At 42.0% G+C, this 24431-nt stretch overlaps 1 protein-coding gene across 3 annotated transcripts in view; it reads right to left on the bottom strand.

The window, feature by feature from the left end:
* Nucleotides 1-3078: 3078 nt before the first annotated feature.
* Ebf2 (EBF transcription factor 2) overlaps nt 3079-24431 on the bottom strand; it is a 199014-nt gene continuing 177661 nt past the window's right edge. For 2 of the 3 annotated variants that reach the window (NM_001431586.1, NM_001431585.1), the window contains 6 exons: nt 23060-23148; nt 21434-21499; nt 21175-21352; nt 18710-18895; nt 9271-9438; nt 3079-5859 (listed from right to left, as the gene is read on the bottom strand). In NM_001431586.1, the coding sequence (NP_001418515.1) occupies nt 5828-5859; nt 9271-9438; nt 18710-18895; nt 21175-21352; nt 21434-21499; nt 23060-23148 (719 nt within the window). In that variant the 3' untranslated portion in view covers nt 3079-5827. The remainder of the gene's footprint in view (nt 5860-9270; nt 9439-18709; nt 18896-21174; nt 21353-21433; nt 21500-23059; nt 23149-24431) is intronic. The other variant, NM_001108383.1, reaches the window with a different exon arrangement.

The following is a 24431-nucleotide window of genomic DNA, read 5'->3' as shown; positions in this document are numbered from 1 at the left end:
AGCCCCATAGTCTGGCACATCTCAAATCTGTGAAATTGATTTGGAAATTAAGAATTTTGTATTAATAATAAAAAAAACGAGAAAATTCTTGAAAGGCCGTTGGAGTGTTCCTTACACTTTAATTGGGCTGGATCTTGCACAAAGCTAAAACTAAAGATTACACTCTCATGCCATTCTCTGTGCTTGTTTTAATCGAAGAAATTCACAAAGTACGAAGAGTCAAAAATCAATGCAGTCGATATTAAAAGCATTAATTTACAGTGATGGATGGTGCTGTTCTTCTTTAAAAAAAAAGAAAGAAAGAAAGAAAAAGAACAACGAAAGGAACAGCACTTTCTAGGGAGACCAGAAGAGAACCACCATTGGGGTTCAGGGTTGGAGGTCCACAACCCCAGGACCTCCGTAGAACATCGGCTTCTTGCTAGAGGGTTTATGACTTTTCTAGCTCCAAGGATGGTGCCTTTGTCTGTGTAAAGTTGATTTGCTTTCCTTTCTGTGTCCTGGGAGTATTAGTGACTTTTCTCATTGTTATGACCTGACAGGAAACAGCCTGAGTGGAGACTTCTATTTGGCTTTGAGTTCTAGAGGGTATCATCCATCCTGCTGTGGAGGGAGAGACTTGGCAACAGGAGCAACAGACATTGGATCACAGCATCAGGAACCGGAGAGTAAACAGGAAGTAAACAGGAAGTAAACCCTCCAGGCCCACCTACTTCCTTTATTGAGGCGCTACTTCCCAAAGGTTCCACAATGTTCCCGAACAGTGCTGACAACTGTTGAGCAAGTGTTCAAATGTGTATATTTGGTGTGGGGCATTGAAACTACAAAACTCATAGTGTGAAATGAGAAAGACGAGGGGATTTAGAGTGAATTGTAGATTTCAAAGACGTAAACTTTGAACTTTCTACTGGTGTGTGACACACACACACACACACACACACACACACACACCATGGGCATTAACCAGTTTTCTATGTAACTCCTCTCAAGAGACTTGCCTAGTGCATAGAATTAGCTGTCCATGCCAAGCAGGCCACACTTCTTCTAAAATTCTCACACCAATTTTCAGGAGAAAGGAACACAGATATTAGGAGCCTTATCTTGTCAGTAGATCCAGTTGAAGGAGCTGCCAGCTTATGAATTGTGATGCAAATGGTGCTGTTCCTACAGTTTGATTGTGTAGCCTCCAAACGTGTTTGTTTCACGGACACTGGCTAATTAATAATCCTCCTTTCTGTGCAGCCAAGGATGAGTTGTAAGGAAAGAGTAATGTGTGGCTTTTCAGATAAACACGTGTGAATATTTATCACAGGCTAAGGGAAGAGAAACAAAAACATACAGAACTAATCAGTTGTTATGTCTGACTTTTTCTGCGTGTGGTTTTTACTCAAGCCTCACCACATCTTGACAGGACAAGTATCTTGACATAAATGTCTCCCCTCCACTTTCACAGAAGGGGAAATTGAAATGTATAAGTATAATTTTCAGATACTCAGTTACTGTGAGGGGTGGGGACTAGGATTGGAGTCAAGGTTTTCTGGCTTTCAAGACTTCTGTTCATTCTGCTGTTGCACAGAACAGAAGGCGGAAGATTAATGTTTCCATTGGCCTAGTTATTATCCTCAATATTAGCAATAGTACTATTGATAGCTTTTGCATTTTCTTATACGTTTGTGTGTACACCTTCTCCCACATGTACATGTGTGTGGGTATGTGTGTGGGTACTCATGAAGTCAGAGGCAGCACTGGGTCCCCAGCAGCTGGAATTTCAGGTGGTGGAGAACTGTCCTGTGTGGATACTGGGAACCAGCTTTGGATTTTTTGTGAGAGCAGCAAGTCCATGAGCCCGGGTCTACCTCCTCAGTGGTACTATTAAGGTTTAACAGTCACAATAGTCCAAAATTTTAAGGCCTCACTCAGTGCAGCCCTTGCGATTATGTGGGACCATTGTGTTCTTTCTCAGTTCAGAAATGGTAAATAGTTGGATTTGATGCTAGAAGTCATTTTGGTCTCATTCCTGTCTTAAAAGCAATGTTTCATGGACTCAAACTCTTGGACTTAAAAAAAAATCTGGAATTGGAAACAATGTGAGCTTTGTCCTCAAAAGTCAAATCCATAACACAGCAGATGTTCCAGCCTATGACAAAAAGCATTCTTATTAACGTTTTAATGGGTGAAAACATAGGCTGTTGTGAGGACTTATCATCCCTGACAACTGGGACCATGGCTTCCCCTGCATGGGCTACTTTCCACCAAGCTCATGGCTTCCAGAACAGTATCTCTCAGTCCTGGTTTCTATTGTTCTACCTCAGTTTTCCTGGACCAAAGAGCACAGGGGAAACAATGGTCCCATTGCTATTCATTGTTTTTAGCCACAGTCAGAGTAAATCCTGTACCGTGCCTACTTCTCTCCTCAGCACTGGAGAGGAACAGCTATGGTTCTTGAGATGCAGATATTAACTGACCTCAAGGAATAGTCAAGCACTGAGATTCCCCCTCTTTAAAGATGAATCTGAGGATGATGGATTTCTTTGCTTCTTTCTCACATTGGCAGGTAGCAAAACTAGGATTCACATTCCAAAGTCATGTGCACATTATTGCTGACTTACAGAGCCTCTGGAGGGTGCAGCCCTTCTGTCTTCCTGTTAGAACTATCCTCTGACTATTTCCTTCCAGGGAAGTGTGTCTTGTTCCTTTCTGATGAATTAAGGATAGGCCTTGTGTTTTTGTGCCTCCCGTTCTTCATCTAGTATCTACTGTATCAACTTTCATTTGTTCAGTAGATGATTTCAACCCACAGTAGACTACCAACCTCAAGACTTCCATGCATCCAACACCAGCAGAGCAAACAGGATCCTGTGAGTCTGGGGAAATTGGCCTATGGACATATGGCAGATACTTGCAGAAAACTGGTATCACCATATCTCTTCCTTAATCATCTTGATATCATACTTCCGGTTGAGCAAAAGCTTTGGTAGGTTTCCTTAGCCGGAGGAAAAGGTGACAAGACGTAACCAGTAACCACTTCCCAATAACTCCCAAACTAAATTTCTTCCACAAAAAAAAAGGCAAAGATAGTTTTTACAGTACAAAAATTTTATTTTTTGTTAGGATAATTTAAAGTTTAAAACTGAAGTAGACATATTCATTTTACAAACAAGATATTCTTTCATAAGGAAGACCATTAAAAACAGTAAACAAAAAAAAGCTGTCTTTACAAAAAGCTCTGTGCATAGCAACTTTATACTGTATGTAACTGACAAAGCAAAAACAACAAAACTATACAGTTTGGAAATGAGACCTTACTGTACAAAAGGTAAAGATAATGGTTTTTAAACCATGCATGTTGAAATGTGCAAAGAAAAACTGGGAAGAATTTCGATGCTGTAACAAAAGAAATATGATAAATAATGCAGTAAGTTGTCCCTTTAAATGAAAATCTTACACAGCTCCTCTCAAAAATAGAACAGAATTTTGTCATTACCTATAGAGATACTTGTCTGCCAAGTAGCACAAAAACAACCTGGGACCAGAATCATTTAATAGCAATGACTAAAGAGGACAGAGTGGCTTTGTTTTTAATTTATTAGTACACTAAAAATAACCCTTACACACGTTTGTACAATTAAATAGATCTGTGGCTGCTGATGTCCTAGTGAATGGTCAAAGATGTCTGGTATTTAGTTACACACAGTTTTCGGTGTAAAGCTACTGACAGATTCTACGATCATTCTGGAGACAGTACTGCACTAATCCTCATGCAAGAGAAAGATTCACAGGTTCTAAAAGCTATGCTACTTTAAAAAAAAAATGAAAGAAAGAAAGAAAATTCTTAGGTTGGATTGGCTCAAAGCCAGGTCTAAACATGCTTAATTGTAGTCTGCCTCCATTTTGGGATGGTAATTTACGTATTCCACACATCCGTTCCCTGTACCATGTTGTTAGCCAGGGAAGTTTCTCTCATGCATTTCCGTATATTTTGGCACTGTGAGCCCTGACTGTGGAGGACTGTCAGCAGTAGTTATGAGCATGCCAGGTTTCAAAAATGTGGATTCTCATGTGCATAGAAAAAAGTGTCGTATTGGGTAACTCCAGAGCAAACTGAAGGCAAATAAGACAGTTGCGGGTTTGGGGGAGGACTACATCAGAGGGGCAATGAGAGGGTCATCTAAAATGGCTCAGAAGTACTAATGATGGTTTTGCTTTTTTCACAAAAGCTGCATCCAACGCTAGAAGCCTAACCAAGAACCCCAAGCTAAGTCAGTGGAAGCAAAGAGAAGACACCTGACCTGGAAAATCATGACATCCTATTGGCAAGCCAAGCAAGTCTAGATGCATCTCCAGGACCACACATTTTCAAGAGTCTACCACTGTTAGCAACTACTGCAAAGGTTTCCCTGCTAAGAACTAGGTAGGTAGCACAAGGCTCCCGGGGCAGGCTTGGAACACAGCTGCCACAAATCTCCCAGTAGGAGAGCCGCTTAGGGATTTTTAAGTTCTTCCTTCTTCACCCCATCCCACTCACCTCAGAAACAAGTGTCAGGTGAGATACATGCTTTTCCAGGGGAGTTTAGTAACATAAAATGAAAACTGCCTAGAAAGGAAGCAGTCAAAGACCGAGTCTTAAGAGTCCAAGAAACATAGGCAACCTCCCCAAGCTCTTTCTGCAAAGTTCTGTGGAGCTTCCTGCTGCCATACCTGAATCAGGTACCCAAAGAGGAAGGACTATACCGCTCTGTCGGAGGAAAATTGTGGAGTCCTTGGTCAGTGTAGCCGTGTGGCTTTGGCTCTTCCTAGAGGTGAGATACTTCTTGCCTGGGAATGTTCAAAGCTGAGATGGTAACGTGGGGATTCCCTGCATTTCCTCAGGGAAGAATATAGTTTTTAAAATGCTTTACCAAGAGTGGATACCACAAGTGATTTGTGAACCAGAAAGCAGATCTGGGAATGAAGTTGTGGACTGAAGTGTTGGTGTGCTGGCATTTATCTGAGTCTGGTTTCTGTGGTGGATTGTTCTGTGGGAATCTGCACAAGTTACATGTTCTTGTGCATAGGTGGATAAAATGATGGACAAAGAGGGGGTGTGGGATGTAGGATAAGAATCTAATAAGCAACACACCTTTAAAACTTGTCACTACGTGTTGTCAATTTCATTTTACATCAGGAAGAGAATTCTTCTCTTCTTAAAAAAGGTCTTAATTTCTACGTCTACTTACAATAAGTTACACGTTTATTTATTTAAATAACTGTAAAACATTTAAAATTTTTTCCCTTTTTCTTTTAAAGAGCTTAAAGTATAAGCAAACACACACACAACATTTCCTCATTCAATTCAGGTTTCATTTTAAGAAAGTCTTCCATGTTGGTACCCTGTTTTGTTCAACTTTTTTCTGCATAAACTAAATTGGTATCTGAAAGGATTCATAGAAAATAGAAACTTTCAACTTTTTTCCTACAAAGAAAAACAAATAGTATCCAAAATATTAAGCATGAATGTTTGCCAATGTTTTTCTTAAATATTTTACAAACATAGGAAGGTGGTTTTCGTAATGTTCATAACAAAGAATTGCGTTTCTGCTCTTAGCACTGACCACGTCAGAGAATGACATTTCTCTGTTCTTGTCTCCAAAAGGGTCAGTTTGTGTAGTGACTGTCAATGCTTCATGAGGAACACGAGACCAAGATGGCGGCTCTCTGCCTTCCCAAATCTGTCCAACATGGCCGCTTGGGGGTGCAAGTCTCCCCAACAAGCTCAGAGTGCTTCCTTCATAATTGGTCCATTGGAATAAGTAGTTTTGTGCTATGAGAAAGCAGTTCTTCCTCTACTTTACATCGGGGGTACAACAAGTCCCGTCATGGCTGCAAGATAAGAATGGCACAGGATTAAAACATCAAGATGTTTTCAGTGAAGCCGATCACAGAGAGGGAAGGCAGGAATGGGAATGATAGACCCTAAAACAACCTGGGGCGATGATGAGGTGTTCATATGTGAATGGATTTTCTCCGGGACTGGGTTAACAGAAGCTTCGGTGCTAGCAACTTGTATCAGGTCCCCATGCTCGTGTGGCAGCCACTTTACAATGTCTGTATGTTAATGGGTCATCTTGGAACAACAGAAGTAAACATGTAAACCAAATTGTGATAGACATGTCCTACCTCACTAGGTGGAACCAGTAGGAAAACCCAGGTGCTGAGCCTGTTGCCTTCCTAGGCATTAGTTATAGTAAACCAGGCTTTTCTCTCTATCCTAAGGGTCTTCATGACCATTGTACCTTAACTGGATTAGTGCTTTAAAAAAATAGTCCATCCTTGCCCAGTGTTTGCTGACTGTACATGCAGCTATTCCCTTAGAAATGTTGGTCTCCTGGGAAAGCATTCATTTAGTTATGAATTTGGGAGTCAACCTAGTCCCCATTCCCTATGCCCTGTCCAAATATATCCCCCACTGCTTTCTCGATCTAGTCAAGATGATGTGGATGGCACTTATTTGGGTAGAATAAAGTCCCTCTATGTGGGCACAAACAAAGGGGGTGGATCACACAGCAAAACACATCCCTCTGTCCTGGGCTGGGCTGTAATGAACCTACAGACTTTTAGGAAATTACCAAAGTCCCCTTGTATCCAAACATCCAATCATCTCTAAACTGTGATGCCTGGATTTTTCTTGTCTGATGACATTGCATGGAGAGGAATGACAAATCATATACAAGCATCTTTCTGAGTGACACTTACCATGATGCCTCTAAGCAAATGGCCACAATTCTGACCATCCATTCTCTCCCCAGGTCTCTTTCTCTTCCCTTTCTGTTTTTTCCCTCCCCTCCCCTCACTCCCTTTCTCTACCCCAGCTAGATCTCTCGGGCAAAATTGTCAGCTGTCTGTTTCCCTGCCCATACAGCCTTTATTGAATGTTTGTGAGATCTGGATTAAGGTCTTACACAGCTACCAAAGCCTTAATTATTTTTGCCTGTATTACTATATATTGAATCGATGTAAGTTTTCAATAAAGGCAGTTCAATTCTGGACACTCCCTGATGACTTGGAGATATAACAACTGCTGTAATTATCCAGGAGTGTAGGAAGCTTGTGTGTGTGTGTGTGTGTGTGTGTGTGTGTGTGTGTGTGTGTGTTTCTGGAGGGAGCTAGAAAATGAATCAGACACACAGCATATAAGATCACCTTGACAATCTGTATTCATCAACTATAAATGCCAGATAAGTAAAGCAGAGAGTGGGACAGAAAATGCTATAATGACAGAATGACAGTATTTAGGTGTCAGAATACTGAATCATTCCTGCCCTATTACACTCGGTGCTTTTTGGTCCTTCCTCTTTCCAGGCTCAAGGTTTTACCAAGTTGAACACAGGAGATCAGAGATGCTCAAAAGGCTCAAAACCACACATTTAATCCATGCCCTTTTTCCTGACCTACCCAACCAACACTAGATGATGGCCCTTAGAGCAACTATAGCCAACAAACAGGAAGATGGAAATTCTTGGGAGAGCATTTTCATTGGTGACTTTCGTGGTTTGAGAGATGCTTAATTGTGCATTGTCTGGTTCATTTTGCCCTTGAGCTTCTTACAAAACAATACCCTCCTTCTGTCCTGGTGGCAAAGTAGATCTGAGTGAAGAGTAGGCAAAGAGAGGAAGTCCACCATCACTGTCCCTGGAGAGAGTGGACTGTCAGAGCACTCTAGAGTCTGAGTGTAAATTTGAATCATTAGTCATGCTAATGCTAATGGCCTCAGATAAAGCCATTTAGCTAACTGGATATGCAGGAGGAGGTGTCTGCATGGCACTCAGTGGGGGCCTTGCATACAGGGCAATTTTTAGGGAATGGTGTCTATACTGTGGGCCATGAGGCTAAAGCCTCCACTCCTCACACCATTCTCCTTTCGGCTGAAAGTTGATGGATGAAGACAGGGAACCTAGAGAGCAGAAACGTCCTCACCAAGGGGGTTGGTGAGGAGAAAGACACAGCAGCCATGTCCCCTGTGGTGTTTGTTGCCCGGGATATAAACATGATCTTCATGGGGAAAGTTCTAATCCCTCTCTGAGTGGCAGGAGGGAGTCCTGGGGTGTTTGATTAGAGACAGGGAGAGTGAGACACTTAGTTACAAGCTGTGTTGTTTCTCTATGGCTTAGACATCTGGATTTAAAGAAAAGTCTCATCTATTATACAGATGTTTCCAACTACCCACATGTTGGGTGGTATGGAGCTCCAGCAGCCTAGTCCTACTGAGAGGAATTCTAAGTGGCTGTTTCAAGATGGGTTCCTAGTAATGGACTTGCCAGTTTCTCTCTCATCTCTGTCAAAATGTTGCAGCCCCCTGGGAGTGAAAGACACAGAAATGTAACATGTCTTTCAAGGTTTTTCTGTTATTCTCACAGGCTACCCGCCCCTCCCAAAGATCTGGAACACAAAGGTCTTCAACAAGCCACCAAGATCTGGGGTCCCCAAAATGGCACAGCCTATCCCAGGTCCCCAGAAAGCTCTGCTGACCAACACTGCCTGTCATGAATGTTTTCATATCAAGCCCCAAGAAACAGCCTAAGATAATGTGGGTCACGAGTGAACCGTGGTGCTCAGCAGTTTCCAATTTGCTCTCCTGCCATCAGCTGCCTCCCGTTCTCGGAGGGATGATTAGATTCTCATGTACTCGCCACATTTGTGTTACGTCATGTCATATTACATTTTAGGACACTGCTCAAAAATGGGTTTGACGGGTGATGTTAATTTTTTTTGTTCTTCGGAACAGTATGGCTCTCCCCTCTTCCTTCCCTACCTAACCCCTTGATCAGGCACCTGCTATCAATTTGGCTAGCACATAACCCGAGTTTTTGCTCCTGTTGGGTCCTTCCACATGTGCCATGGGAATGAACATCAACTGCAGATGGTAAACCATTTCAATCAGAAATAACCCCAGGCAGCATTTGAAGAGTGAACAGGCGCCTTCCAGAAACAGTGAACGACCTTAACTTTGGAAAGTACAATCCTGAGCTGCCCAGACATTCCTAGGTTGAACATATGTCTCTCCCACCATTAATTCCACGCCTTGTACATGCTTGGCTTGTCCCCATTCACCCCCATACTAACCCAGCCCTAGGTGCAGCATCAGGCCAGTACATCTGCCATTCATGACCCACCATGAACCACAGGAGCTCTGTAGGCAAGTGCTCAGAGCTATTGTGTCAAGCTGTACTTGCTCTTCCTTTGCAGACTCTTGGGCACCTGGATCACATGCCCCCGCAAAGGGTCTCCGCTTACCTCTGAATCCATTCCCATTGCCACTGGAGCAGGCAGGCGAAGGGGAGCCTTGGGGCCTGATGACAGGGGCAAAGGCACTCTTCTGTTTGACAGCAGGAAAAACTGAAGAGGAGAACGGGAGGATGGAGGATGTGCTGGAGGATCCCACGGTGGGGCTTGAAGACATGACTGCAAGCAGAGATGGGCACTCTTTAGGAGGGGGCTCATCAGCAAGCCATTGTTTCTTAACATGCACATTCCCCTCAATCTGCTTGAAAAATTATTAGCTCCCAGGTAATGGTCCAGGTTCCAGGGATTAAAAACAAGAGTAAATTTGAGGGATCTTCATATAGTTTTTTATTGTGGCTGGGTTAATTTATCCCCCCACTGGCCATGTGTAAGAGTTCCTTTCCCCCACATCCTTGCCAACCAACATCTGCTATACTTTTCGTTATGGTCACCATTCTGACTGGGGTGAGAATAAATCTCCATATTGTTTTATTTTGCATTTCTCTTACAGCTAAGGCAATGGAAAACTTTTTCACAGGTATGGCACACCTGTTTCTAAATGACACACCTTGTTAGAATTATGTATCACTGAGCCCATTTACTGATAGGCCATCAGGAGAGCATCGTATTATGCAAGGTAAGTCAGATGCAGAGACACAGTAGCATGTCCTTTCTCAGTTGTCCGAGTCCCTACAGTCTTTTACAGCTACATAAAGCCATTGTGTGCATGCATGTACATGTATTTAACCATATATGTGGCATGAAAGTGGGAGGAAGACGAATGTGGATGAGTAAAGGACTTGAAAGACCGAATCTATCTGAAATCCCAAACCATATACAATTACTATACACTAATAAAACAGAGAAATCAGAAAAAAATGTTAAATGTGACAATCTTATTCCTCTGCCTAGGAGGAATAGACACGTGTAATGATCACTGTGGCAATGATCCCAGTAGAGGAATGGAAGGCCCTGTGAGAAGACAGGTTGCTTTTCCAACTGGAGTCCAGGAAGGCAGGAGTCAAGATAGGAGGTGGGCTGCGAGAGATTTTCATTCAAGATAGAAAGAGCAAGAAAAAAAATCTGTGCAGCATGGGAAACTTCTTTTCACCCTAAAAAGAAGCCTTATGTGGAGCTCTGAGCCACCTGGCATCTCCCATGCCTAGAGGCTGGACATCCGGGCTAAGATTGCCGTGATTACCCTCACCATGGACTACTTCTTCACTCAGTGTGGGAGTTTATTAATATTCAGAAGATGACCTCCCTCTCTGGACTTTCAGGGCACTTGGGAAATAAAGCTGAAATTCGGTCTCCCCTGACATAATGCTCAGAGAGAAACCACCAATATTAACAATATTAACATTAAAAATGACTTAAGGGGAGCCAAAGGCGAAGTGTGGTAATTTCCAAGAAAAATAAAGGCAGTTTAAACAGGGACGGGCCCCACCCCTCCATGGCACATACTCTATCAAGTTACGTCAGACAAGAAGATCTTATTATTTGATACTAAGTTTGCTCAGAAGGAGCAGATGAGATGGAAAAACAGCATCAATAGCAAAGTACAAGGTGAATTGAAGGTCAGAAGCTTTGGTACCCCCAGGTAGACACTACTGGCTCCTCCTCTGCCGCTCTTCCTCTGCCTCTCAATTGCACCTCCAGCAATCACAGGCAGTAGGTACAATAGGATATCTTCCTTCTTAGTCATTTATTTTATTATTTTTAATTGTGTGCATCTGTGTGTGGGCATGTGCACATGAGTGCAGGTGTCCAAGGAGTCCAGCAGAGGGCATTGGATCTCCTGGAGCCGGAGCTACAGGTAGCTGTGAGCTACTTCATATAGAAGCTGGGTACTGAACTTGGGTCCTTTACAAGAGCCCTAAGAGCTCTTAACCATGGAGACATCCCTCCAGCCCCCAGAATGATATCATTACAAGAGAATCCTACACCTAAGACAGCAAGAAGAGCTTTCTCTACAGAGCACTTATGCTTAGAGAGTACTGATTAAAAAGTTGTGAAGAAAGACACACATGAGTACATCTCTTCCATTTTTGCAAATATAAGTAGAAAAAACATTGGAGAGGAGGGCAGAATTTCCTGTGGGGTCTGAGCACGGAGATGTGTGGGAAATTGGACCAGTTCACTGCACTACACCGATGCAGGGCTCAGCACTGCGGGTGGGTCTTGTTTATGGTTCCAAGCCTAATATCATCTTCTGACTCTTTTGCTTATCATCAATAAAAAAAGATATAAAAATGCTTTTCCCTTCCCTTAATATCAGATTTAGAGGTCAAAGAAAGGCTGAGAGTCAGAAGCCAGAGGGTCTTGACCATGGTCTAACCTCTGCAACATTAAAATCTCAATGTAGACACCAAAATGGCACCCTAGTTTCAGTTGTTGTAATAGCCTCACTCAAGCATAGTAATAGAGGATTCTTTTTAAAATGTGATATTATTATTATTATTAACTCTGAGAATTTCACATGTGTATATAGCATATTTTGGTCATTTAAATATGTGTGCATATTAACACATGTGCACACATAGACACATGCATAAACATGACACATGAACACACATAAAGCAATACATACATGCAACACATGTACACATACAACACATATAAACATATACACACATAAACACATGTACATACAATATATACATGCACAAATCACACACATAGACACAAAACACATTTACATGCATATACATATGTATACATATGTATCACATGTGGACACATATATACATGTATATACACATAAACACATGTACACAAATACACACATAACACACACATATAACATATAACACACATACAGACATGTACAGACATGTACATACACATAACACATGTATACACATAAACATGTATACTCAAATATATCCATATATACACAACAAAGCATGTACAAACATATATAGCACATGTACACACACAGCAATACACATACACAGTGTACATACAAATCCACACATGTATCACAACATTTCAACATACAGTACAACTCGAGCCACACCAGCTTCTCAAGAGAAGCTTTACCAAGTGACACAAAAGAGTTGTGGCAGAGTTGACAAGTGCAAACCCTTATAAAGACATTTCTCAAACGTTCTGGGAAAATGATAAAAGACACCCAATAGAATTATAACAAAATATTTGAAGCAGAAGTCTTAAAGTTCTATGCATTTCAGCCAATGTAACTTCTAGCTTTATACTTTAATAATCATACTATAACAACGTTTTGCAAAGATATGGTAAATACACTAGACTAGCAAACAGGCAGATTAAAAAGTTGGGGGAAAACAAGGTCCGGAAATGGTTAGAGATGAGACCTGATGGTCACTAAAGGTGCTAGTATGATCCACGTTGTTGGGAGCGGATGCATAAAGCTAATTCACTAATCAGGGGAGATTAAATAAATAACATCTAGAGTCCTTCCTTGTGTTCAGCATGCAAGCAAATCTGTGTAGAATATGGAGTTACTTACAAAAAAGCCCCAAGCGTGGTAGTGGGCACCTCAAAAAGTGAGGAGACGTGTGCGATTCTTTGGACCACAAATCATAGCAGACAAGGGAAAGGTAGAGTTGACATGCAGTGACAAAGCTTCTCTAACTCCCATATGCACAAGAAGCAAACGGCAAATCAAGAAAACATTTGCAGTGTGCATTCCCCATGCTTGTGCCCTGGATGGCTAATGTGCTGCTGCCAGTTAAGTAGGAGAAGGAACAAAGGTGAAAGCTAGGCAAAGAATACCGATGAAAACAGCCGAGAGACCTGGGCAGAAGTATTCCAACTGGAGAACTATAAAACAGTAATGACAAAAATGCTGTTTTTCATTTATTAGATGAATAAAAGCTAAGGCATGGCTAAGGGGCGGGAACCACATGCTGGCTCTTTCTTGAGGAAGAGATTCAATCGCTCCAGGGGGACTTTGGCAGTCCATAGCAGAGTGTGTTTAAATGTTCATATCATCTGACCCACTAATTTAATCTCTAGAAATTAATCTCAAAGGGATGATCACAAATTGCCAAAAACAGGAGAAAAGATTCAAGGACTTTTTATAGTAAGAAGTTGGGAAATACCGGGTCCACAGTGCAGAAACTGCACTAAGCCCATACGATGGGGGGTTATCAAAACAGTTAAACTACTGTTTGAGAAGAAACTTTAACAATGATTAGACCCCCTCTCTTGGATGACCAAAACAGATTACACAAGAAGATATGCATCAACCTGACTTCTAATTAAAGAAAACAAATACACAAAGCAAAGGGCAGAGGGGTGTAATAGACTTTTGATTTGTGGTGTCTCCAGCTGACAAACTTGCAAATGTTTTCAAGTGAATCCCTCTCACTTGTCCATATTTTTCAGTTCTTTCTATGATATTATTTGTGATGTAAGAGAAAATAAAGGTACTAAAATTGAAAAATGGAAAGACTATCTTTTTTTCTATGGTGAGAACTAACAGGATCATTAGTAAAAGGCCCAAGTTTTCCTGAGTGTTCATGTCCTCTTCACACTGGGAAAAAAGCATCTCTGTTAATTCCTCTGACAAAGAAAAAAAAAACTGATTGTTCTGGTTAGATTTTGTCTGTTTTTTATCTGCTTGACACTAGTTAGAGTCATCTGGGAAGAGAGAACTTCAGTTGAAAAAACACTCCACCCATCAGTTCAGCCCATGGGTCGTCTTCTTGATTAATGATTGGGAGGGCCCAGCTAATTGTAAGCTATGCTGCCACTGGACCGATGTCTTGGGTTGTATAATAAAGTCATGAAGAACAAGCCAGTAAGCAGCACTCCTCCATGGCCTCTGCTTTAGCTCCTGCCTTAAGTTCCTGGCCTGACTTGCCTCAGAAATGGAGTGTGAACTCAAATAAAAACTTTCTTTCTCAAGCTGTCTTTGGCTACAGTGTTCTACCACAGCAAAAGAAGCAGCAACTAAGACATGAATAAATCCTAAATCCTCAAATTCCTGGGGAAAGCAGTATGGTGATAATTGTGCGTTCGTGTGTGTGTGTGTGTGTGTGTGTGTGTGTGTGTGTGTATGTGTGTGTGTGTGAGAGAGAGAGAGAGAGAGAGACAGACAGACAGACAAACAGACAGGCAGACACAGACACAGACACAGACACAGACACAAAGACAGACAGAGAGAGGGGGGAGGGAGACACAAAGAGAAGAGAGAATGTGTGAGGGATGTGTTCATGTGTGTGCAGAAGTGCATGTATGTGCACAAATGGGACCAGATGATGGCAGAGCACTTACCTAGCATGCAAGGCCCTGAGTTTAACCCCAGTACTACCAAACCAACCAACCGACCAGTGGTTATGCCTGCACAGACATGGCATGCTGTTTCTCTCTTTCCTTTGAGCCTAGACATGCTTTTCAGAATCTCCAGAGTTAGAGTTCTATTACCATAGAATTTGTCTCTTCTTTACTTAAGAAATGCACCTGAGGGACTGAAGGGATGGCTCAGCACCCAAGAGCACTGGCTGCTCTCCTAGAGGATCTAGATTCAAGTCCCAGCACCCACATGCCAGCTTACAACTGTCTATAAACCAGTTCTGGGGAGCCAACTCTCAGTCACAGATATAAATGCAAGCAAAACACCAATGCACGTAAAAAGTAAAAATTTTGAAAAATTAAAAAATTAAAAATGCAAATGGGATAGCATCAAAATACTGAGCTTATGTTTTGCAGGGGGAGGGAGTCTTTTCTCTTCCAAAAACTATTTCTCTGTGTTTCGCACGTTCTATAATAGTCACTTAATGTTTTATAATGGAAAACTTCTTAATATTTATTTCTGAAAATATAAAAATACTGAAGCCCAGGGCACGATCTAAGACTGTAAGTGGAGTAGGTTGGATGGCTGCCTGAATGGATTCTATCCCAAACTTTGGGTTGGCTCGGTGGTTATTCTGCTTGGAAGACATGGCCCCCATGGGTGTTGCAGGCTTGTTGAATAGACCATGTTTGGGGACAGTGGAGTGCACCATTTAGGGAAAGCTGATTAAACAGGCTTCCAATTGAGAATGTCTCTGGACATCCATGTGTGGACAGAGGCCAAGCAAAGGCAAGCACGTCTGGCCCAGAAATCTATGTGAACCTGGGAGTTAAAGAAAAATTATTGTTCTTCTTACAAGGATTGATTGGCCAGCTCAGCCTCTGCTGGAACTCACAGACCCTCCTCTGCATCTGCATCCAGCCAGCATAGTTGCTGGCACTCAAGGGGTCTGTCAGCATCTCATTAGAACCTCCTATTGTCAGGGGCTTAGAGTCCAGGCATAGAAACTTGCTCCGAGCTGGAACTTGGCACACACAGCTACCGCCAGGAAGTGAAGTTCATATGTAAGATTGAAAAAACATCTGTTCAGCCATTTTTGAAGGAGTGTGACAGCAAAAGCAGAGAGCAGTCAGGGCTTGTGATTGTCTGTGTTGGCTGTAATGCAAGGCAAACTTCACTGAGAAATCGAGCTTTGGCTCTATTGGTTTTTTAATGCCTCTGGCAAGTGATTGCCCCATGGCCTGGTCCAGCCACATCAGGCTCATTAGAAGAAAAAAAAATGGGTGAGGGGAAAAAACCCACATAGGACTCTGTTTTCAGACATAAGCAACTGAACTGATGAAACCTTTCCCCCTGGGCTTTAAAATAATATTTCCCAGAGAAGTGAAGACCTCGCTGGTTAGAAATACAGGTCAGGTGTTGTTGTAATGAACTCCACTGGGCATTTGGGATTTTACAACGGGCAGATTTGATTGTAACGAATGTACCATTAGGAATGCCATTCACAGACTTCAACTCCCTCACACCGTCTCTCTAAAACTGGGGTACAAGTGGTCACTTTCAGGGCAGCAGGGGTCATAAGGGGTCCCCTGAAGTCTCCTCACTCACTGTTGGGCAGGACACCATCCTGTCTTCCATATCAACAGGTGACTTAAAGATTTAGGGCATATTGTTTTTCTGACTCTATTGATGGAGTGAGATGATCTAGTAAGAAACATTAGGCAAATACCCAACTGAACCTTCACCTTCACACACACACACACACACCACACACCACACACACACACACACACACACACACACACACACACACACCCCACTAACATGACAGGATGCACAGTGGAGTGCATATTAATTATTAATAAACTATTTAAAATCTACAAAGCAACTGTTTAATATGTTCAACTCTATATTTACCCAAGCCTATGATTGAGTCATGGGAAATTGCCATTTCTGGATATCAAAATGGCCACATGAGGGCTGGCAAGATGGTTCAGTGGGTAAAGGGGCCTGCTGATGTGAGACTAATAGAAAAAGAGAAGACTCAACTCCTGGAAAGTTGTCCTCTGTTCCCTCTATATGTGGCATGGCATCCATGTGCACGTGTGTGTATACATACATGCACACACAGATATGTAAAATAAATTTGACAAAATGATTTAAGGAATAGTGGGAAGAAGAAAATTCCATCTGCTTTAGCCTAGTGATACACTGTAAATAGTCTCCATCCTTTGTGCTGCTGAATAATTTGAAAACACAGCATTCCGTTCTGAGTCTGGTGACAGGTGTTTTGGTCCCGTTTGAGCCATTAACCTGCTCTGATTCTCTGAGCAGGTCATTAATCAACTCCTGGTCCCTTATAAGGGAGAGTGGTGATAGTAATTATTGTTACACTTGTGCCACAAAGTGGTCGAGGGGATCTGACTGGGCTCTAGATTGTTCTTTAACCTGTAGAGAAGAGTACATGAATTGCTATCAGAATCATGGGGAAGAAGCATTGCTGTTCTCTCTCGTGCCGCCATGTTCCTTGTGGGGTCTGTTAGAGGGAGAGTTTCATTGTCACACAAGGTACCTCATTCTTGACCAAGTATGTGACAAACCCACCCTGGTCTCAGCAGCTAAACTGTCTATATTTCTTCTGCATTCCTTAACAAGGTCATCACGGATAGACACAGAAAACAGCCTTTGCAATAGCATTTTGCAAACTGGGAAACAAGAGCTCTTCACTTCTCAAACACACACACACACACACACGACACGTGTAGCTGTACTGAATGAAAGGGTCTGTGCTGCATTCAGCTCCTTGGTCCTCAATCCCCATCACACTGTAATACTGACTTAAAAACAGCTCAGAATCATTGCAGGGCTGGGTGGGTTCAAGAATCAAAGGTCTGAAGGTCTGAAGGTGGTAAGAAATAAGAAATAGCCCCAAGGTCTGTCACTTGAGCCTTGGCTGACAGGGCTGTTTGCTGTCCTTGACATGTCCTTGTTTTTGGCCCAAGGGAGCCACTCTGGCAAGAGAGAGCCACTCTGGGTGAAGAAAAGGGCAGGCACAGGCCTTGTGCCAACAGCCAACAGTTCAAGAGCTCTCTACTCCATCATTTGGCTCTCGTGTCAGCATGGCCCCTGGACTCACGTATTCCCTGAGTAGGTTTGAAAAACACACTCTTTCAGGCTTTGGGAACCATTGTGCAAGCTCCCAGCTTAACTCCCAGAGCATCCCAAATGGGTTTTCACAACTTCTCAAGCCATAGACTTTGCTGCTTAGGCCATAGATTAAGGCTAAGAGGCTCTGTCTCAATCCAGCAAGCTGCTATACAATGGTCAACTTCCATCTCTCTGGAGGTGCTTTAATGGTGGACAGAGCCATGTCGCAAAGTCTAGCAGAGCACGCTACAGATGTCCTGTTTAGGGTCTCACCTCTCCCTGAGGAACTGTAGGCTGGTCACGATTGCCAGGGAAAGGGCAGTAAGATTCCCCAGGGGTGTAACCACTGACAAGTCACCCTTGGTCAAGTAAATCACCCTCCCTCAAGCAAGCTACCCAAAGTAAACTCAGTGGCCCACAAATGAAAAAAACAATTCAAGTCTTATAAGGAAGAAAGGCTTTGGTGGGAGGGATAGGGGGTAAGAGAAGATGATGAGGTGGGGGTAGGATCTAAGTGAATTACAAGAAGCCATGGAAGCTTATAAGAAGCCGTGGAAGAAAATAACAGATTGAGATGTGACAGAGGAGTAGGCGGCCACTACTGTGCCCGCTGCCACCTGATAAATTCTAGCTGTGTAACAGTAAGTGGGTAGGATGGCTACAGCACCAAACTTCTTTGCCCATAATGTGCAGGTGAAAGGATATAGTGTCTGTGAGAACGCCCAGTGAAATGGGTGCACACTGCTAGCTGAAATGAAATGTCCTCTCTTCTCTCCACATACACAAGCCACATATACCTTATAAAAGGGAATAGGTTTGCCCCCTCTCCTCCCCTAGGAGGACATGAACTGGGAAGTTTAAGTCCAGCCACGAGGAAAGGAAAGGTAGAAAGGACCTTTCATCAGGAAACGAGACTGTCTCCCATGTGTTCATGCCATTTGGGAGCACAGCTCTCCCCTGAAAGACTGAGGGCTGAGACCTTGGTAGGGAGGCTTCAGTGCCAGATGGATGGCAGAGGTCACTTACTTCCATATGGGGAGCCTGTAGGTGAGCCGTTCAGAAAACCCGGTGATCCTGGCACACCCAGGTTGGCCATAGGAACGTTGCTGTAGCCATTCATGCTGTTACTGGAGGTGCTGTAATTAGACTGCTGGGGCGTGGAGCTGGAGGAGTATCCCCGAGGGGAGATGCTGCTTGTGTTGCGGATGTATCCTTGACAACAGAAGAAACAGGCCAGGTAAACAAAGCAGTGCCCACCACCGTCCAAATGTGGATAGTGCTTGTCCCTGCCCACCCCAGACCGTCAGGTTACCGCTGCCATGCACCGGTGGGAAGTGGAACTTGCTTACGTGACACGTTATTTTTAGCTGATATGTACTTACTGTCCACCCCTGTTTTTGTTCATTTGTTTGTTTTGTTTTGTTTTTAATGCATGCAAGAGGCAGTGATCACACTGGGGTGACTGGCACATCTATCCCTCAGACAGCTAATCACTTCCTGGAATTGGAAGCATTCACAAATTTCTGTTGCCTATTTGGAATTTATGACAAACTATTGTTAGCTATGGTCACCTGACCATGCTACAGAATCCGAGGGCTTAACTAACCCTCCTATAGCATTGCATTCTGGTCCTTGATATCAAAGCTGTAAGCTTCTTGTAACTTCTTTCCCCTATGCAAGCCATGCCTCTGATACTTATTTATTTTGCTTTTTATTGCTTTGTTTTATAATTTGGTTTTGAGATAGGATCTTACTATGTTTCTGTGGTTGACTTAGAACTTGCTAAACATTCTAAACAGGCCTAAAAGTGATGGCCATCTTCCTGTCCCCACTTCCAGAGTACACAGCTGTGCACCACCACATCCAGCGCTCTCTCTCTCTCTCTCTCTCTCTCTCTCTATCTCTCTCACTCTCTCACTCCCTTGCTCTCGGCATGGAGTGGTAAGTGAACCTGCCAAGCTGTACCTCTGTGGACATGGACATTGGAGTTCTATAAGGTTCTAATGGCTGTCACTGAGAAAACCATTCAGCAACCCAGCAAAGCTGGGAAGATGCCATTGCACTGAAGCAATGTTTTGAAGACTGTCAAACAAACAGTCTATGGTTTAAATATCCTGCTCAAAACTTGCCAATCTAATATTTTGCCAATTTAATGCACCATAGAATCTTTTCTGGGGGTGGAGGAAGGTGTCCTAGCAATATTTCTGGAGTCATTTGCATTCTGCAGAGCAGTTTGGAAACAGTACTTCAAAGTCACTGCCATCGTCTGTATGGGGCTGAAAATCATCTGAAATCAGAAAGTACTGAGGGTCACAGTGAACTTTGTTGATCCAGGACTCTGAGGTGTGAGCACTGAGTAGGGACAGGCAGGCCATGGATGACATGAAAGGAGAAGAGTCCCCTTAAAGTTCTGAAGCCGGGCGCAGAGCCAGCATCACTTTGTCCTGAAAGAAACTCTGGGGATGACTATGTCTAAATGTGATTGGATCTGGTGATGGAGCCCAGTGGTAGAATACTTGCCTAGGATGGGCAAGGCTCTGGGTTCAATTCCCAGAACTGGAATATATATAGATAGATATCTTTTATATCTATAGTCTATATATTACATATGTATATGTATAGATATATTTCACATCTACTACTATGTTATATGTGTGTATCCCATATACTATACATATCTCATATATTATGACATTATTATACACATACTTATATCTTTATATATGTACATATAAAAATACATTTACAAAGAATGCTGAACATTACAGTTCACATTTATAACCACAGTGCTTGAGATTCTGAGACAAAAAAGGCTTGTCACAAATTTAAGGCAAACCTAGACCACATAGTGAACTTAAGGCTTGCCTGGACTGCATAGCTTGTCTAAGTCTCAAAAAATTTCAATCAACCAACCAACAACACAAAACCTATTATAAAGGAGTCTAAAATATATCATCAAGTGAAAGAGAATTTACCGTATAGATAATCCACCTCATTGGAACATATAAGCATGGAGTTCATATACAAAGTCAAGTTCACTAAACCACTTGCCATGTATTTCCATATAAGATCACTTACAATGGAAATAACCAAGGAAAACTAAGTCACTACTCTGGGTTACCAAGAGTTACACGGAGGGAACAGTAATAGTGCCACCTGCTCTCTGTCATTCAATTGAATTACCACATAGCATCAGTATAAAATCAATTCCATGAAGCCTCAATTCCATATGTCTAAACTCTTTGAAGTTTACGATATTCAACTTTACCCGTTAATATTTCCAGTCAAAAGAATTCTTCCTAGTTCCCAGAGAGTCACACTCTAACCACGAACTTCCTGCAATGGTGAAATAGCTCATGTGTTATGATGGGGTTTTCGCGCTCCATTGGATGCTCTGCGATGTGCTCTCTAACTCTGCACACCACAGCAGAGATGGCCTTTGGATGGATAGAGAAGATCTATTTGGACACTGGATTTCAGAGGGGTAGTACCTTGGTTATTTCCTTGTGTAGACTCTGAAATGCTGACCCCCAGCTGGCTGCCGTAAGAGTTGATACCCATCATGCCGCTATGAGCTGGGGAGCTGGAGAGAGCTGGAATCTGGCTGGGGTTCCGGGGGACACTGTACAGGGCTTCTGCAATGTCTGCAGCACGCTTTAAAATGATGTCCTGCGGAAAGGCACGCTGGGGTAAGCACGATATCAGAACTAAGAGTGAAACTCAACAGAGTACAAGATGCCCATATCTAACCTGGTTATTGTGGGGTGTGCCGTAGAGGGCTTCCACCAGGTCTGCAGCTCTTTTCAATAGCATTTCCTGAAAGAAAACACAGGGAGGGTACAGTCAGAGATACAGCCCCAAACGGCAAACAAAAAATTATAGGTGAAAACAAGTTTACATACCGCCCCCAGATATAATAAGCTAAGAAGTATGATATTAAGTTTGATGAATAGGATATAATCACATTTCCAAATCCTACAAATAGGTAGCTGTAGAAGTTCGCCAGTATAATAGTTTCAGGTACAAACCAAAATCAGTACAACAAAACAAAACAAAGCAAAATAACAACAACAACAAAAACAAAAAAGAAACCAAAAAAACAAAAACAAGAAAAAAAGAAAAACCCTCGCCAAATTGAGGGCAAAGTTGGTTAAAATTGATAGCGTCTTGGATATTTTCCTGAAAACTACTTTAAGATCATTGTATGTTATAATCCTGGTACTTTCAATTAATCAGATATTCTTCAAATGATTGATGGGACTTTAGCTGCTTGCTAAGGAGTTAATAGAGTACTGAAATTCTCTTGGCAATACCTCCTCGAACTTTCATTCTAGTAAAGGTGAATTCCTTCAATAATATTTTCCCTGATTCATTTTAAGCAGAAAAAAATTAGCAATTGCTAATCCCTCTTCTCTTCTTCTGCTGTTCTACCCTTTGGTTTTCTGTGGGAATTTTTGTAGTTGTTGTTTTGTTTAATAGCCTTTTAAATCGTTACTAAGCTGCTATCCAGATATTGTCTGATTTAATGCTGCTGAGTATTTTACCAGGAGGAAAAGAAAAGGGGTGTTGTTGAAGCCACAACTATTTGGGTTTTTACTCGAATATGGAATAAAGAGCATGCCATTTCATGATCTGCTTGAAGCACAAATATGAATGTAAAAAGTCTAATAGTTTCCTTGTGGTCAAATGGCAACAATTAAATGGACCTAATTTTAAATACAGAATGGTGATGTCATAAGCTAGATTTAAGGTGACGTTTTCTGAGCAAATTCATTCCCAAATGACCTCTTTCGTAAAAGTTTTGTATGGAGACATTTAATCATCATTGAATTCTTGTGAACACAACTGGCTCTCTGTGAATGCCTGCCTGTATACTGATGAGCTTCAGCAGTTCAGGCTAAGCAAAATTCCTATTTAAATATAAAGGAGTGAAACTTGTGCTTTTAAGTAATGCTGCAAATGTTTACCTTTATGCAATTAGCAATGTTTTACAAACATGGTGGCTCACATCTTTAACCACAGCACCCAGGAGGCAGAGGCAGTCAGATTACTGAGTTCAAGGCCAGCCTGGTCTACAAAGGTAGTTCTAGGACAGCTAGGACTACACTGAGAAACCTTGTCTCAATTCCTGCTGCCTCCCCAATTCTTGTAGTGCATCTGTTTTATGAGATCAAACTTTCAGATTTCACATTCTCTCAAATATTAAACATAATATATTTTATAATGGGCATAAGCCTTATGTTCATACTCTTATCTAAAGCATAGCCAATTTCAAGGCTTAATTAATTTTCACGGGACTCAAATGAGTAGGTTTGTCCAAATTTGCTGAGTGTCTACAAAAAGATATTTGCTTATCAATTTCCCAGTGCATCTTACCTTAGCTAGCCTCTCAGGGTCTCCTGGGTGCCTTGGGATGACTTTCTGCAGTCTTTGGAAGCCATAGTCTATGGTGGGTTCATTTAAGGCTGAAAGACAAAACGTTTTCTTTGAGTACACACCTGGGCTGTAAAAGAATTCTTCTATGAAGTCTTTCATGGGTATTGGAAGAGTTTTGATATTTTCTGAGATTTAATACATGGTATTACATTCAGTTAGGGGACTATGCTGTTGATATTGGTTAATTCACTCATAAATTTGGAATTTGTGGTAAGTCTCCATCTACCATTAAAATAACAAGTCAATGTTTCATCATCTCTGTCTTCAGCGCATGTTCCTGAAATCCCCCACTCACTCTGAGGTCAGCAGTGTTACACAGCCAGTCATATACCAATTACTTCTGTTTTCCCTCCCTCCTGTAGCTCCTCCCTCCTCCCTCCCTCCCTTCCTTCTTTCTTCCCCCTCTCAATTCTTCTTTCTTTCCTTTCCTTCTCTCCTTGCTCTCTTTCCTTGCCCTCCTTCCCTTCCTTCCCCTCCTCCCCCATCTATCTTTTTCAATGCCAGGGGTTTGAACTGAGAGCCTTGTGCATGGCAGGCAAGCACTCTACCACTTAGTCATACCACCCCCTCAACCCAACTATTCTCCAGTTTTTTTTAGAAGGACAGTAAACTGTATCATTTTCCTTTCTCTTGTTCTTCTCTTCTCTTTCCCAAGTATATCTTCTCATCTATTTACCTTTCTAATGCCCTCCCTTCCTTAATCATTCTCTTAAATATTTTCATTCATGTGGAATTTTATTCTCACGAATGCTGTTCTAATGCAAACTACACTGTCTTAATTTGCAAATGATATGTGACTACTCATGTTTTCTCAAAGGGTCAGGCTCTCCCCACAACCCTGAAAGGCTTAGGGGAGCAGAATTCATTCTCTCAGCTCTGTGTCTCATGGCTAATGACAGAGACTGACACACATTAGACATTTAATTTGATAGCTATAAAACAAGTCAGTGAGCAAGGGAACAGTATACTGCAGTATTCTTTTATTTTAAAGAGTTCTTCACAGTTCATCGCTTTTTTCCTTTCTCCTTCCCTTTTGTTTAAATTTTATGGGTTTAAAAATAATACATGACCAAAGCAAGGACAAAAATATAAAACATAAAACAACAACTTTCTGCACTGTTGTTAAGTAGCAGCAAATACAGGAAAGTATATTTTTAAATTTTCCTGTTTCCATACATATTCTATAGACACCTGTTGCTATTATGCTACCAAATGATACCTTTTCTCTAAACAAATAATAAGCCATTTTAATTACATAGAAAAGAATAAAAAAGCCCACCACTTAAGACAGGACCAAACAATACAGGCCACT

This window comes from Rattus norvegicus, chromosome 15 (assembly GCF_021556685.1).
Source record: "Rattus norvegicus strain SHRSP/BbbUtx chromosome 15, alternate assembly SHRSP_T2T, whole genome shotgun sequence".
NCBI classification, from domain to species: domain Eukaryota; kingdom Metazoa; phylum Chordata; class Mammalia; order Rodentia; family Muridae; genus Rattus; species Rattus norvegicus.
The sequence above is the reverse complement of the archived record's forward strand: the minus strand, read 5'-3'. Positions and strand labels throughout refer to the sequence as shown.